The sequence below is a fragment of the Struthio camelus genome, chromosome 17 (genome assembly GCF_040807025.1).
Source record: "Struthio camelus isolate bStrCam1 chromosome 17, bStrCam1.hap1, whole genome shotgun sequence".
NCBI lineage: Eukaryota > Metazoa > Chordata > Aves > Struthioniformes > Struthionidae > Struthio > Struthio camelus.
The window spans coordinates 19,864,096-19,879,617 of NC_090958.1; the positions used below are offsets into that span (position 1 = coordinate 19,864,096).

General features: G+C 64.7%; 1 protein-coding gene across 1 annotated transcript in view; it reads left to right on the forward strand.

The window, feature by feature from the left end:
* The window catches only part of SEZ6L (seizure related 6 homolog like), a 35,205-nt gene extending 22,504 nt beyond the window's left edge, over positions 1 to 12,701 (forward strand). The window contains exons 6-18 of the mRNA XM_068911515.1: positions 353 to 538; positions 1,050 to 1,215; positions 1,874 to 2,040; positions 2,800 to 2,994; positions 3,288 to 3,426; positions 5,733 to 5,929; positions 7,177 to 7,371; positions 7,571 to 7,762; positions 8,022 to 8,216; positions 8,569 to 8,601; positions 9,436 to 9,550; positions 9,705 to 9,807; positions 11,256 to 12,701. Coding sequence (XP_068767616.1) covers positions 353 to 538; positions 1,050 to 1,215; positions 1,874 to 2,040; positions 2,800 to 2,994; positions 3,288 to 3,426; positions 5,733 to 5,929; positions 7,177 to 7,371; positions 7,571 to 7,762; positions 8,022 to 8,216; positions 8,569 to 8,601; positions 9,436 to 9,550; positions 9,705 to 9,807; positions 11,256 to 11,285 — 1,913 coding nt within the window. The 3' untranslated portion in view covers positions 11,286 to 12,701. The remainder of the gene's footprint in view (positions 1 to 352; positions 539 to 1,049; positions 1,216 to 1,873; positions 2,041 to 2,799; positions 2,995 to 3,287; positions 3,427 to 5,732; positions 5,930 to 7,176; positions 7,372 to 7,570; positions 7,763 to 8,021; positions 8,217 to 8,568; positions 8,602 to 9,435; positions 9,551 to 9,704; positions 9,808 to 11,255) is intronic.
* The last annotated feature ends 2,821 nt before the right edge of the window (positions 12,702 to 15,522 follow it).

The window sequence follows — 15,522 nt, forward strand, 5'->3', positions numbered from 1 at the left end:
CCGGGCCCCTGCCTCGCCGCGTGTCCGGGTCCCGCTGCCTCCTCCGCGGCCCTCGGACCCGCTTCGCCCCGCTGCTCTTCCCCGGCGGCAGCTCCTCCTGCGCAGGCTCCCGCTAAACATCTATTTTTCTCCTGAGACGCTATAAAAAATAAATGACTGCCAGCAAATTCTTTTTAAAATAGAAACTGGGTCTGGTGGAAAGCAGAGACAGGTAGAAAAGCAGCTGCTCGGTGGCTCGTTCGCGTTCGGCCGCGGGGCCTGCCGGTGCCCCCGGGCAGACCCAGCGCGACCGCCGCGTTCGGCCACCCCGCGGCCGCAGCCCTGCGCGCTGACACGGCCGTGCTCGTTGCAGTGTTCATGCTGAGCTGCAGCTTTCCACGGAGACCCGACTTCGGCGACGTCACCGTGATGGATCTGCACTCGGGTGGCATCGCTCATTTTCACTGTCACCTGGGGTATGAGCTGCAAGGTCCCAAGGTGCTTACGTGCATCAACGCTTCCAGACCCCACTGGAGCAGCCCAGAACCAATCTGTTCAGGTACAGTCATTTTTATTTAGCATAAGTGCTAAGAAAACTGCAATCCCAAAAGAAAAAAAGAATTACAGTGCTTGCTTTGCACTGCCGGTGAATACGGTCGCAGGAGAGAGGGAAAACTGCCAAATTCTGCTCACAGTTCAACCTGTGACTGCGGCGATGCAGTGGGGGAGAGTCGCTCCAGGTTTGCGTGTGAGTGGCAGCAGAGCCTCTGTGCTGGTTAGGCAGAAAGAGAAAGGCAAACCACGGCTTCCGGGTGTACGGCTGCACATACAGATGCGTGCACGCATGCACACCAAACAAAGCCCAGCCAAGCCAGGCAAGAGCTGGGCAGCCCCAAGAGCCGAGACTGGCCCCGGGTGTCAGCTCCCCGTCGAGCCCCGCGGAGCCGTTCCCGGGTCCCAGCAGCAGTGGCAGCCCCCTTCCCTGCGTTTAACCGCGCGTCCCCCATGTGCTCCTTGCCGTGCCGCCCCGCTGGGCGCCCGCCTCACCGTGCCGGTGCCTGCGTTGCCAGCGCCCTGCGGCGGGACGGTGCACAACGCCACGATCGGCCGCGTCCTGTCGCCCAGCTACCCCGGGAACCAGACCAGCAGCATGTCCTGCGTGTGGACCATCGAGGCCCCCCAGGGCCAGAAGCTCCACCTGCACTTTGAGAAGCTCCTGCTGAACGAGAAGGACAGGTGAGGCTGCGGCCAGCTCCGGCGCGGGTGCACGCCGGCCCCGAGGCGCCCAGCCGGCCGCGGGGCGGGAAGGGGCAGAGGAGGGTCCCGGTGCAGGGATGGAGGTTCCTGATTTAGGTGTTCAAGTGCAGTTTAGGTGTTTCGTGCGCTGAGTCACACTGCACGTCACCCGCACGCAGCGCTCCCCCCCGGGACACCCACGTGTCCAGCGCCGCTCGTCACCGCTGCAAAGCCCAGGCTCTCGGCGTCCGTAACACAAAGCACACATTTACGGCACTGATGCTTGTGTTTAAACAGCATTAAAAATTCATTCTGGCAACAGGCAGTAAAACAGGTTTATGACTTGTAGTAAAATCAAAGAATAAAGCCCCTGTTTATGACGCAATAAAAGAGACTGATCTGGCCGGCGGATTTTTGTTTGCATAATTTCCTTAAAATATTGTGTTCGGAGAGCGCGAGAAAGCAGCGCTGGCGAGCGGGGCAAGGACAGCGCCCGTTCCCGGGGGCAGCGCCGGTCCCCCGCGCTGGGGTCCCCAGGGCCGGTCCCCCGCGCTGGGGTCCCCGGGGCGGGCAGGCACCCAGCTGCATCCCGCAGCCCCGGCTGCGCGCGGGAGTGGGGAGGCTCTTCCCGCGTAAGGGGCCGTGTGTCTCCGGGCAGGATGGTGGTGCGCAGCGGGGCCACGAACGGCTCGGCCGTGCTCTACGACTCGCTGCGCGCCCAGAGCGTGCCCTTCGAGGGCGTCATCAGCGACGGCTCCGCCATCCGGATCGACTTCGTGGCAGAGGAGCCCGCGGCCGCCACGGCCTTCAACATCCGCTTCGAAGGTGAGGGGCGCCCGTTTCGGCACGGCCGTGGCGGCTCTCGCCTCGCCCTGGCCCCCGGGGATGGTATTTTCCCTATGGAGAAACGGTCAGGTCAGACGAGCCCGCGAAACCGGCCCGTGCTGCCCTGAGCGCGCCCTCGCCTTCGGCGTTTGCCTGCCGCCGTGGCCGTCTCGCTGGAGTGCAAGAGCGTTTGTGCAGTTTCTTGCAAACTTTCTTTCCCCATGCTGGCTGTTTGAGCCACCTCGGCGCTATTTCGGTCCTAAAATGTCATAATCTGTGCCCAGCGTGAACAGCTATTGCTTTAAAAACCTCCCGACATGCCGTTACGCTGCGCTCATCTCGGATCGCTCGTACCAACCCTAAACCGCCGCTCTCAGCTTCAGAGCGGAGGCTGGACCGCCGCCGCACTGATTCCCGCAGGCCTGGTTTCAGCAGTGCTGCCCCGGTTTGCGCCGGCGGGAGCCCGAAGGCCCCGGCAGGAGGGAAACGCACTTCGCAATTCAGCGCCTTTGTAGCGAGAGGCCGTTCGGCAGCGGCCTGCTGCCGCACCGAGGCGGGCAGGGACGGAGGGAGGTTCCCGGCGGAGGAGGCTGCAGAGCCGGAGCCCCCAGCGGAGCCGGTGCTGGGAGCCGGTGCTGCGGGCGCAAGGGCCGGGATGGAGGAAGGGTCCCGGCGGGTGCACGGGCCGGTCTGGGACAGCGGTGCGCTCCCAGCACCCGGCACGCCACCCGTACCGCTGAGCTGGGCTTTCTCTCGCAGCCTTCGAGCGGGGCCACTGCTACGAGCCCTACATTCAGAACGGGAATTTCACCACCTCCGACCCCACCTACAACCTGGGCACCACCGTGGAGTTCACCTGCGACCCGGGGCACTCCCTGGAGCAGGGCCCCGCCGTCATCGAGTGCGTCAACATGCGGGACCCGTACTGGAACGATACGGAGCCGCTGTGCCGAGGTCGGTGGTTGCTGCTGTGGCCCTGAACGGGCGATGCAGGGCGCCGCGAGGGCAATGCGGGGTGCCGGGTCAGGCAATGCAGGGCACAGCATGGGCGATGCAGGGTGCCGGGTCGGGTGACACAGGGTGCTGCATGGGCGATGCATGGGCAATGCATGAGCACCAGGCCGGGCACTGCAGGGCGCAGCATGGGCGATGCAGGGCGCCAGGTCAGGTCACAGTGACACAGGGCACCTCACGCCCCAGGAGCCCTCAGGACCAGGGCTGAGCTGCGTCTGTCTCTGCTCTTGCAGCCATGTGCGGGGGGGAGCTGAGCGCTGTGGCCGGGGTGATCCTGTCCCCCAACTGGCCAGAGCCCTACACGGAGGGAGAGGACTGCGTCTGGAGGGTCCACGTCGGTGAGGAGAAGCGGCTTTTCCTGGACATCCAGCTGTGAGTAGGACTTGGGCGCTGGTCTGCCCGGCGGTGCTCAGCCCGGGCAGCTGCGCAGCACCGCCGCTCCTCTCCTCCGCGGACACCCAGGCAGTGTTTCCCTGTTGTCCTCCCTCGGAGCGTTTTCAATCCCCTGTAATGCGCTCATCGCCCGGATGAAGGCGACGATAGCAGGGAGTGCTGCTCCGTAAATTAAGAGTCATTACCCCATTAATTTCACTAGTTAATTGTTCCTGCGATGGCTTCTGTGCCGCAGGGAGCGATGCCACAGCGGCACGCCGGCACGCGTGGCGTGCAGCACCATGCGCCACGGTCTCGCCAGGGGCGCCCAGCGCCTTGCTCCGGGCTCGGCGGAGGCGCCCAGCCCTCCCGCCGCTGTCTTGGCTTCTCTTCCTCTTGTGGCACCAACATTTCTTTGCGACGTGCTTTGGTTTGCCCGACTGCCAGCCCGCTCGTGCGCTGGTGCGGCGACGGCTCGGCGAGCTGCGGGGCGGCGGAGTGGAGTTCGTGGGCGTTCGACGGGTCCCCGGCTCCGTCTGCCGGCACGGGCCGAGCCGGGAGCTTTTGGCATGAGAACGTGGTGAATGCCGAGAGAAGCTCTTTCGATGCTATTCTGGGTTTCCAAGATGAGACCGTGTTTCAAGTACGGGTTTAGAGTCTTAAAGGTTTTAAAGCTTTCTGTAAAAATCACAAGTCAGAGCTCTCCGTGCTCCTCTGCCAGCTTTGTGGGCGCTTGGGCTGAGCAGAACTGGAGGCCATGCGATTTGAAGTCATCAAACATAAATGTCACTGAGAAAATCATGTTTGACAGAAAGCAGAGATTTACTACAAATGTCAGCTTGCCATGGGGATTAGCTGGGCGCCTTCCAAGAACATTCTTAACAAAACATTTGGGGATCAGCTCAGGCGTCTCCAAACAAGGCTGCGTTAGCCGGGCCGACGTGCAGGGCAGGGGTCCCGCAGCGGCCGAGCACGTCCTGGTTCCCTCATTAGCACAGATGTGCGTGCACAGCTGGCCGGACCCCGCTGGGAACGTCTGCGTTCGGTGCCCCCCGGCCCCTCTGCCCCATGGGGAGGCGAAGGACCTGGTGCTGCAGCCTGAAATCCTTGATGTCCCAGCCTGAAACCTTTGTTGTCCCGGCCCAAAACCTTTGCTGTCCCGGCCCGACGCCGTGCTGCGCAGCCCCACTTTGGCAGCCAGGGCGCAGGCGAGCTGGGCGCTGGCTTGCTGCAGCAGCGCTGCGGTGCAGGCGAGCGCAGGGGCCTGTGCGGGGCAGGCTGCAGCTGCGCCTCCCCCGAGCTGACCCCGTCGGCCCCCCCGTCCTGCTCCCCGCGCAGCCGAGCCGCGGCGAGCCGCTGGGGTGCCTGCTGCGGTGGGAGAAACGCTGGAGCCGCAGCCTGCCCGCACCCTGCACCGACCCGGCCAGGCGCGTGCCGGCGGGCGGGCTGGCACCGGTGACGGGACGGGAAGGCTCCTGGTGCCACAGCTCAGGACAAGGGCTCACCCGCTCCGGGACCTGGTGCTGCTCGTGCTGGGGGCACGGGGGGCGCAGAGCCCCTTTGCAGTGGGTGGGTGAGAGCAGCCCCGCGGCGCCTGGTACCCGACAGCACGTGGCGTCGGGCACCGCGGGGGCACGGCCGCACCACCGCGGGGCCGGGCTGCACCCTGGGGTCCCCGGCGGAGCAGCGAGATGTGACGTTCGCCCGCAGCAGAAGGCTTTTCCTGCTGCCGCGAGCAGGCTCCATCGCTGGGAGACCACTGCTCTCTGCTGGCGAGAGGCTCGCGGCCGGGGTGGCCGCGCCGGGGATGCCACCTTCCCGGCCGCACCGGCCGGCAGCCGGCGGGTTCTTCCCGGGACGAGGCCCACGCGCTAATCCTGGGGAGAGCCGGGCGTCCGCGCTCTGTTAGGACTGCTCCCCAAAACAGCGCGCTTCAACCGTTTCTGCCGAGGGAAACCTGCGCGGGAAGAGCGTTCCTTGGGAACGCGTCCTGCCGCCTCCGAAGAATTGCTGTAACCAGGAGCCGCCTTTCACACCCTGGGGACGGGGTTGTGGACCCCGGGCGTGAAGCGCTGGTGTCACTCCACGACAGGGTGTCGCTGTCCTGCCCCAAGGAGCCGACAGCACTTCCACGGCCCCGGCTCGTCCCTGCCGAACGCTCCCGGGATCGCGCCCAGGGATGGGGCTCGGTGCTGGACTCAGCATGCGGCAGAGCCGGGGCAGGTGCCTGCTGCCAGCACCCCCGGCGCCCAGCACCACCACATCGTCCCCCGCGAGCTGCTCCCTAACCGACCTCTCCTCTCCAGCCTGAACATCACCAACAGTGACATCCTCACCATCTACGACGGGGACGAGCTCAGCGCCCGCATCCTGGGCCAGTTCGTGGGCAGCGGCGGTCCCCAGAAGCTCTATTCCTCCAGCCCCGACCTGACCATCCAGTTCCACTCGGACCCGGCCGGGCTCATCTTTGGGAAGGGGCAAGGATTCATCATGAACTACATAGGTAGGTGGGAGTGCGGCGCTGCCTGCCACCCCGCTGCCTTGCCCCGTGGGCCAGCACAGACAGGGTATGGCGTGTGGCTGTGTCATGGTCTCTGGGGGCCAATTTTGGAAGCCAGGACATTTGCTGAGAGACACCAACACTCCTCCCGTATCCCAGCATGTTTCCCAGAGAGCCTCTGCAGAGAAATCTCAGCCCTGCTGCGGCTCTCTGGGTCGATCACTTCTTGGGTGTCCCCATACGTCTCCCCTCTTCCAGGCTCGTCCTGCAAGAGGGCACCGGCGTTTTCGGTCCCTGTTAGCCTGCTCTGGCCTGGAGCAACTACAGAGGAGCACAGAGGGGGGAAAAAATTTGCAGGAAATACGGGTGCAGGATCCCCCCCAGCGCTTCTGTTGGACTCAAAGCGGCTGGCACTGAAACATCATCCTGCGAGAGGTCACAGCAGCCAATGCCTGCTGGGATCCAAAAAGGATGTTCCCAGCTCACAGCTCCTTGCTTTGGAGGAGCTTAGACCTTCCGCGTGCCCATGCCTGCCGGACCGGGGTGGCTGGTGCTCAAGGAGAGGACAAAGGCTGGGAAGAGCGCTCCTTCCCCATGGCTGCGTGCTGTTCTCGCTGCCCGCTGCTGCCCGCGCCGGCCTCTCTCTGGCAGACTTGCTCCAAGCATGTTTTCTTTGCAGTGCTGTCAGCCCCCGTTACGGCAAGCAGCGAGCAAGCTGCAATGCAGATCACCTGCGAGGCGGCCGGTCCCCGCCGCGGTGCACTGCAGCATGCCGGGCCGGGCTCTGCACCGGTGCAGCGCCGGGTGTGCGAGGGCCGAGGCCGGGGAAATCGCCTGCCGGAGCAAACCAGCTCCCGAGCATCCCTGCCGCGTGCAGCGGCGGCTGCTGCAGGGCACCATGCACCTGCAGCCAAACCTGAGCCTGATGTCCTCAGACTGCTCTTTTAGTCCTGAGCGCAGCGCAGACACTTGCCTCCGGTACCAGCACTGCCCTCGGCCTGGTTTTCCCACGCCTGGAGGCTGGAGATGCTTCCAAGAGCCCCCGTTAGCCCACTCCTGCCCCGGCTGCACCTTCCCTCCTCCCCGGGGAAATCCCACCCGGAGCGTGGGGCACCCGCTGCCTGCCACGGCCGTGCCGCTTGCCGTGCGCGGCGCTGGAAATCTCTCCGGGAAGGAGGAGTTGCAGGGAGGGAGGACCTGCCGGGGGGCCTCCCTCGCGGGGGTGACGGCGGGTCTCTCCTCGGCCGCAGAGGTGTCCCGCAACGACTCCTGCTCGGACCTGCCCGAGATCCAGAACGGCTGGAAGACCACGTCGCACACGGAGCTGGTGCGAGGGGCCAAGATCACCTACCAGTGCGACCCGGGCTACGACATCGTGGGGAGCGACACGCTCACCTGCCAGTGGGACCTCAGCTGGAGCAGCGACCCCCCGTTCTGCGAGAAGAGTAAGTGCGCCGGCCGCGCGCGCCGCGTCGCCGGGCTCAGCCGAGCCCCCGAAGCAGCGCCAGCCCCCTCCCGCCTGGCACGGCCCGGGCAGCCAGCTGCCGGCCCCCGTTGCGTCCCCTTCCCCGCGCCGCTTCGCAGCTGCTGCTGGCCGCCTGCAGCGCTCCCGCTCCTGCGCTCACGGGAGCTCTTTTTCCGCAGTTATGTACTGCACGGACCCGGGGGAAGTGGAGCACTCCACCCGCCTCATCTCGGACCCGGTGCTGCTGGTGGGCACCACCATTCAGTACACGTGCAACCCCGGCTTCGTGCTGGAGGGCAGCTCCCTGCTGACGTGCTACAGCCGCGAGACGGGAACGCCCATCTGGACCTCGCGGCTCCCGCACTGCGTCTGTGAGTTGGGGGCGCTTCCCCGCGGAGCCGCGCTCTCTCCTCCGCTCCTGCCCTTCGCTCTGGGGATTTCCCGGGGGAAGCAGAGAGCCCTTTCCGCCAGCCGAGACCGTGTCCAGCCCCGTGGGGTAGTGCAGAAGGTCTGACTTACTCCAAAGCTGGACGAGGTCGGATCTCAGCAGTTCCTTTCCCTACTGTCTTCCAGGCTCTTTCTTTCCTTTAAAAACCCTTTAGGCTCACCCTGGCGCATCTTCCTTTTCAGCTGAAGAGTCACTCGCCTGCGATAACCCAGGACTGCCGGAAAACGGCTACCAAATCCTTTATAAACGCCTCTACCTGCCAGGAGAGTCCCTGACCTTCATGTGCTACGAAGGCTTCGAGCTCATGGGGGAGGTGACCATCAAGTGCATCCTGGGCCAGCCGTCCCACTGGAGCGGGCCGCTCCCCATCTGCAAAGGTAGGGAGCCCGCTCCACGGCCGCCTGCGCTCCCGCGGCCATCGAAAGGCAGCACATCACTCACTGATCGCTGCTTCTTCGTGTCCCGTCCCGGGGAACGAGTCTTCTGGGGAACGGGCCCCGTGCACGGGTCCACAGAGCCCAAAAGCCCATGAAAAGCTGCAAGTCTGCAGTGCGGTTTGGGCCTGGACGGGGTGTGGAGACGCCTCGTGCCGGGCCGTTCCCGGGGTGGCGTCAGGCAGGGCAAGCAAATCCGCATCGGGCACGTCAGAGCTCTTCACGCTCTGCAGAAAGCTGCCGGTGCCCCGAAGCCCGGCTGACACGTGCCAATAATTCCCTGTTTCTCTTCCAGTGAATCAAGACAGCTTCGAACATGCTCTGGAAGGTGAGTGACGCGCGCTTGCCGGCTGAGCCGCCCGCACAGCCCAGAGCCTCGGAGCCCGTGCCCCCGCCAGGGAGCCGAGCCCTGGCGTGCCACGGAAGTGTGCAGCGCCGTGCCATGCCATGCCGTGCCGTGCCGTGCTGCGCCATGCCATGTGGCATTGTGCCATGCCATGCTGTGCCACGCCGTGCCGTGCTGCGCGGTGCCATGTGGCACCATGCCGTGCCAGGCAGCAACATGCCGTGCTGTGCCATGCCGTGCAGTGCCATGTCGTGCCATGCCGTGCTGTGCTGCGCTGTGCCATGCAGCACCATGCCATGCCATGCCGTGCCGTGCAGTGCCATGCCATGCCGTATTGCACTGTGCTGTGCAGCGCCATGCCATGCCACACCATGCCATGCCATGCAGCAACATGCCGTGCTATGCCGTGCCGTGCAGTGCCATGCCGTGCTGCACTGTGCCGTGCTGCATGGTGCCATGCCGTGCCGTGCCATGCTGGAGCGGTGCGCTGGCTGTGCCCTCGGGCTGGGGAGCTGGTGCAGCATCCCGCACCCTCGATCCCCGGACCTCGTGCCCCGCATCGGGCTGTGCTCCGTCTGTGCAAAACCCGGCAGCGCAGCAGGAGGGACGCGGCAGGGCTGCAACGGGCGGGTTGGATAATGCACTGACATTGCAGGGAGCAGAAGGGCCGGAGCAGCGCGCCGTGCTCCCTGGAGGTGCTGTCGGCCTCCTCTCCCCCGAGCCCAGCCATCGGCCGGGGCGGCAGGGCGAAGCGGCGGCAGAGGGGCATCGCAGGGTGCTTAGCAAACGCCAGCGTAACGGATATTGTCTTTTTAGTAGCAGAAGCCGCTGCAGAGACATCGCTCGAGGGGGGCAATATGGCCTTGGCCATATTCATCCCGGTGCTGATCATCTCCTTGCTGCTGGGGGGAGCGTACATCTATATCACGAGGTAGGAGCTGCCGCTGCTGGGGTGCAGGGCGCGCACCCGACCGTCGCGGCTGCCGGGCCCCGGGGAGCCGAGGGCAGCAGGGACGGGGTGATCCGGCAGGACACGGCAGGTTTGCTCGGCTCGGCGGTTGTGACTCTTGCGTCTGCCCGCCCAGGTGCAGGTACTACTCCAGCCTCCGCTTGCCCCTCATGTACTCGCACCCGTACAGCCAGATCACGGTGGAAACGGAGTTCGACAACCCGATCTATGAGACAGGGGTGAGTCGCCTGCGGCGCCCTTCCCTGCCGTCCCTTGCAAGGCTCCAAAGGAGAAAAAACCGGTGTGCCGTCTTACCCCGTCCTGGGGGCAACCAGGAGGGAAGGGGACGGCCGCTGCCGCTCGGGTCTCGGCAGCGCTGCTCGCGGTGGAGGCTGCCCCGAAACTCAACGGGGGTCATGCAGCCCTGGCGAGAGGTGACGCGGGGACATAGAACGCGCGAGAGCCGCGGCACAGCGGCCGAGGGGGCAGGCGGCTCCCGGGAGGCGGCGGAAAACGCTCACGGGCTTGGGAAAGCACGGGACACGCTTCCTCGCGTCCTCCGGCCGCGGCAGCGGTGCCAAATCATGCGATTTGCTGTGGTTCTCCCTCTGTTTTGCACCTTACTGAAAGCGCCGCAGCCCAGAAGGACTAGGGGCACGGGAGCACGGGCTGCATGACACAGACGTCATGTCGCGTTTGAAGAGAAAAGCAGGGAAAAGCCAGCGCAGGAGCAGGCTTACCAAGCAGAAAGCACAATACGCATCGTTCAAAAGATGTGATTCCAAATGCACCGTTTGCTCGGTAGTCCCAGGTCGCGAGCCAGCTCCTGGCAGTCCGCAGCCGGATCAGGACTTGCGAATGTTCGGGGTGGCTACGGGAAGCGTGCGTGTGCCAGCGGCCCCGAATCGTTAAATACTTTTAGAGTCCTGCTGTTGGTGTGACTTCAGCCCCTTCTCTCGCCGGGTTCTTCCGTAGACATCAGAGCGAACCGTCCAGCCGCTCAGCACCCTTGCGTTAGTGGTCCCGTGTTTACTCGGAAGTACTCAGCCCCAGGGCTCCGGGACGGGAGCAGGCGGCGCGGGAGCAGTCGCACGGGGAAGGCCCCGGGGGCTGCAGCGAGTCACGAGCCCAGCACGTTTCGGCAGTGCGCTGGGACGGGGAGGCAAAACTGACCGCGCGGGCAGCGCTGCAGGGAGCGCGGGGAAGGGCTCGCTGCGGCGGCCTGTCCCAGGCTGCAAGAGCGAGCTGAGCCTGGGAAAGAGGCCTCAGGCGGAAAGCCTGAACGCACAGGGCTGTTTAGGCTGGAGAAGGGAGGACTGAGGGGGATATGGGGAAAAAAATTTAGGAACAAATTGTAGGTGCTGAAAAAAAAAGAAAGGGAATCTGCTCTGTATGTCCCAGTGGATAGGACAGGAAAAAATGGGGTTTAATTGCAGCGAGACTCAAATATTAGGAAAGCCTTTCAGTGCAAGAGTGCCGAGGAGCGCCGCTGGGGAGCCCCAGGCCCGGCAGGCGCCAGCGAGGGGCTCGGCGGCTGCAGCGGCCGCAGCCGGGGCTGGGATCCCCACCCCCCGGGCCTGCGGTTGGGGTCCCGCTTCCTCAGGAGCAAAACGACACCCGGGAATGGGGTGATCATCCCGAGGGGGAACCCAGCTGCCGCCCTGAAACTGCTTTTTCTTCATTTCAGGAAACGAGAGAATACGAAGTTTCGATATAAAGACAGCGATGGGCGAGTCGCCAGCTGTGAACTTAATTTACTCTCATAGAACTTCCTCAGTAACTAATCCAGCGACGACGTGGCGTTTGGTTGGACCCCCGGACCTACTGTTGTCTTTCCTTTTGCCTCTTTATTGAAGATTTTACTGTTTTCTTCACTGTATTTATTCTATTTAAATTGCGGTAGGTGTGTTGCACAGCTCCGGGCAGCCCGCGCCCGGGCGCCGGGGGCAGGCAGCGGCCGAGGAGGGGGCAGAGCTCGGTGCCCGGCGAGGCTGGGGCGGCCCGGGGGCGGCCCGGCCCCCCCCGGCCCCCCGTCACCACCCCGGCGCTGGCCACATGCAAAGGGATTTTTGCAGATTTTATGTTGTCAAAAATTAAAATTGTCTCCGTTGCAAGAGCCTGCAGTTGATTGCTAAGAGCTGTCTTAGGCGCAGCGTTTGCCCCGGGAGTCCGGGCCGAGCCCCCCCCACGGCAGCCGACCCCCCCCGCGGCGGCGCTGCCCCTGCTCCGGGCGTCCCGGGCGCCCTGGGGCCGCGGCGGCCTCTCCTCCTGCGGCAGCGGAGCGGGGCGAGGCGCACGGACCAGGACTTGCGGCTCCACGGAGAAGCAGCAACGGGCTCCGTCGCGGCGGCACCGGCCGGCAGGCGCGGGAAAGCTGGGAAGCGGGCAGGCGAGCGCGCCTGGGCTCGCACCGCTCGTTTCTCCTTAGCGACGTCGACCACCGCCGCCGCCAAGAAAAGCCGAGCGCCTCCAAAGGCCGGAGTCCGCCCGTCGCATCTCAGGGTAACCGCGACGGACGAGGGGTCCCCGCCGCGTGCCCGGGCGCCCCCGGAGCAGGGGGGCTCCCGCCGCCGCGGGGCGTCCCCCTCCTCCGGCCCGTGCCGGGGCGGCCGCGGCTCCGACGCGCCGGGCTTCGGAGCTCGGCGACGGCGTCCGCGTCGGGCCTGGAAACGCGGCGGGGCTGAAGGCGCTGGGGAAAGCGAGGCGGGCAGCCCGCTCGGCCGGCAGGCCAGTTCCCGGGGAACAAAGCAGGGAGAAAGCGGCCCTGAAAGCCAGCCCGAGCCGAGGCTGAGCCCTTCCGCGCCGGAGCCGGCCATCGCTGCCCCGCTGCCCGTGCCGGCGGCTCTCTCCTCTCCCTGCAGAACGGCCGTCGCAGCCGTGGCCGTGTCCTGGAGCCTGCTCTAGTTTAGGGATGTTAGTGCATCTCTGCAGTGTACAGCTGAGACTTAGGGTTTTTTTCCTTTAAAAACAATGAAGGTGTGTTTGTAATTTGTAAAGGTTAAGGAAAAAAAAAACAGAAAAAAACAAAAAAAAATGTGCCAAAAATGTACTAAGCATTTCATTTCCCTTCATACATGTCTGTTTTTATAAGAACAATGTGAAAATTGCTGGGATTAAATATTTTTGAACATGATGAAGTACTTCCGTGGGAAGCTCTAGCGTTCAGTATAACCTTAATACGAACCGTTCGGTATCTTGAAATGCCTGAAATCAGTTCACAGGGATTTGAACCACAGACTGGGTAACAGCCCGGCCGGCTGCGCGCCTGCGTCGGCTCCAGCGGCCGCGGCGCAGGCGGGGGCCGGGGCCGGCTCGGCTCACCCTGGGCAGGGGGTCTCTGCAGGGCTGCTGCCCTCTGCCCCCTGCACCGCGCCGGTTTGCATCTCACGAGCAGGGACCAATGCATGGGGCAGCACGCCGCAATTTTTTGGTTTTTGGCTTAATTTCCTTGAAGGTAAACTTGCCCCTCTTCTACGCCTCTTATTTTAATGTCTGTGCCTGGGAAGGACTTCAGGCTGTGCTGGCGGAGCTCTGCCCGTCCCACGCGTCCCGCCTGCCGCCAGCGCGGCGGGCAGCACCCGGGAAGGGGGCCAGAAAGAGGGCGGCTGGAAAGTGATGGGGAGCGGGATGGGGACCCCGCCGAAGCGGCTGATGGAGGGCAGCCAGCTGCTGGCGCCCACGGGACCCGCAGCACACCTGCAGCACATCCGCAGCACACCTGCAGCACATCCTCAGCACATCCGCAGCACATCTGCAGCACACCTGCAGCACATCCGCAGCACATCCGCAGCACACCCGCAGCACACCTGCAGCACATCCGCAGCACATCTGCAGCACATCCCCAGCACACCTGCAGCACATCTGCAGCACACCTGCAGCACATCCTCAGCACATCTGCAGCACACCTGCAGCACACCTGCAGCACACCTGCAGCACATCCGCAGCACATCTGCAGCACACCTGCAGCACACCTGCAGCACATCCGCAGCACACCTGCAGCACATCCGCAGCACACCTGCAGCACATCCGCAGCACATCTGCAGCACACCTGCAGCACATCCGCAGCACACCCGCAGCACACCTGCAGCACACCTGCAGCACATCCGCAGCACATCCGCAGCACATCTGCAGCACACCTGCAGCACATCCTCAGCACACCTGCAGCACATCATCAGCACATCTGCAGCACATCTGCAGCACATCCGCAGCACACCTGCAGCACATCTGCAGCACACCTGCAGCACATCCTCAGCACATCCGCAGCACACCTGCAGCACATCATCAGCACATCTGCAGCACACCTGCAGCACATCCTCAGCACATCCGCAGCACATCCGCAGCACATCTGCAGCACATCCGCAGCACACCTGCAGCACATCTGCAGCACACCTGCAGCACATCCTCAGCACATCCGCAGCACACCCTCAGCACATCCTCAGCACATCTGCAGCACATCTGCAGCACACCTGCAGCACATCTGCAGCACATCCTCAGCACACCTGCAGCACATCTGCAGCACACCTGCAGCACACCTGCAGCACATCCTCAGCACACCTGCAGCACATCTGCAGCACACCTGCAGCACATCCTCAGCACATCCGCAGCACACCTGCAGCACATCCGCAGCACACCTGCAGCACATCTGCAGCACGTCTGCAGCACACCTGCAGCACACCTGCAGCACACCTGCAGCACATCCTCAGCACATCTGCAGCACATCCGCAGCACACCTGCAGCCCCCGCACCCGCAGGGCTTGGGGCTCTGGCCTGCCCGGGTAGCGCCTGTCGCAGCGCGCCCGGCCACCTGCAGTGTCAGCGGCGCCGCTCTCGGGCTGCTCCTTCAGGATTCATCCACAGCGCGGCAGCAAACCGCTCGGCCAGCCCGGCCGTGATGGGAGCCCAGGCCCACGCGGCATCCCCATGCAGGGTCCCCGCACAGGGTCTCCACACACTGTCCCCTTGCAGGGTCCCCATGCACAGTCCCCACGCAGGGTCCCCACACACTCTCCCCGTGCAGGGTCCTCATGCATGGTCCCCATGCATGTTCCCCACTCAGGGTCCCCGCACAGGGTCCCCGCGCAGGCTCCAGCACAGGGCAGGGGCAGGTGCCCGCAGCCCGGCCCAGGGCCCTCTGTCCCCCAGCCTGCCCCCAAGCAGGGGTGGCAGAGGGGACAGGGCATGTCTCAGCACCGGGCTTGGGGAGCCCGCCGGGACTGAGCGGGCAGCGCGCCACGAGCCTGCCAAGAGTCGAGCCGCTGCTGCAGGCGTTTGCTTCTGGGCCCCCCCTTCCCCCCAAGAACCGCGCTGCGAGGCGCCACGCTGGGGACCTGCCAGGCGTCCGGCGGCCGGAGGGACAGTGACACGCGGTCCCACGCGCCGCACCCTGGGCTGCACCGGGCGAAATGCCCTCTGCACGCAGCACCCGCCACCCTGCCAAGGAAACCCGGGGCCTCCGGTGCATCCAGGCGCCTCCCTGCGCAAGCCAATAAAGTAATCGTGCCCTGCCAACGTGCTTTGATAAAAGGTTATGATGTGGCATAAGATAATGGCTTCATTTGGCAGCTGTCAGGCTCATGCAGGGGGGTGAGGGAGGCAAGGCTCTAATGCGGCGCGTTCCCCAGGGAGGAAGCTCGGGTTATTTTTGGACAGAGATTACGAGAGAATAAAAATGAAGGGGGAAAAAAAAATCTTGATGCTCCCATTTCTCCTTGGTGACGCAAAGCAGGAGCCAATCTCCGGCCTCTCGCTTTGTGCCTCGGATCCGCCTTGCCTGGGTGTAGCAGTGACAGCGATTAGCGCCCCGCTCCCCGCGGCGGCCGCGTGGCCGATGGACGCGCCGTGCCCGGCACGCCGGCCGCGGGCACAGAGCCGCCGGGGCTCCTCGTCTCCTCCCCAGCCCCGGGGACCAACGCTGGGCTGCTTTGCGCCGCCGCACCCCTGCCCCTGCCAACCTA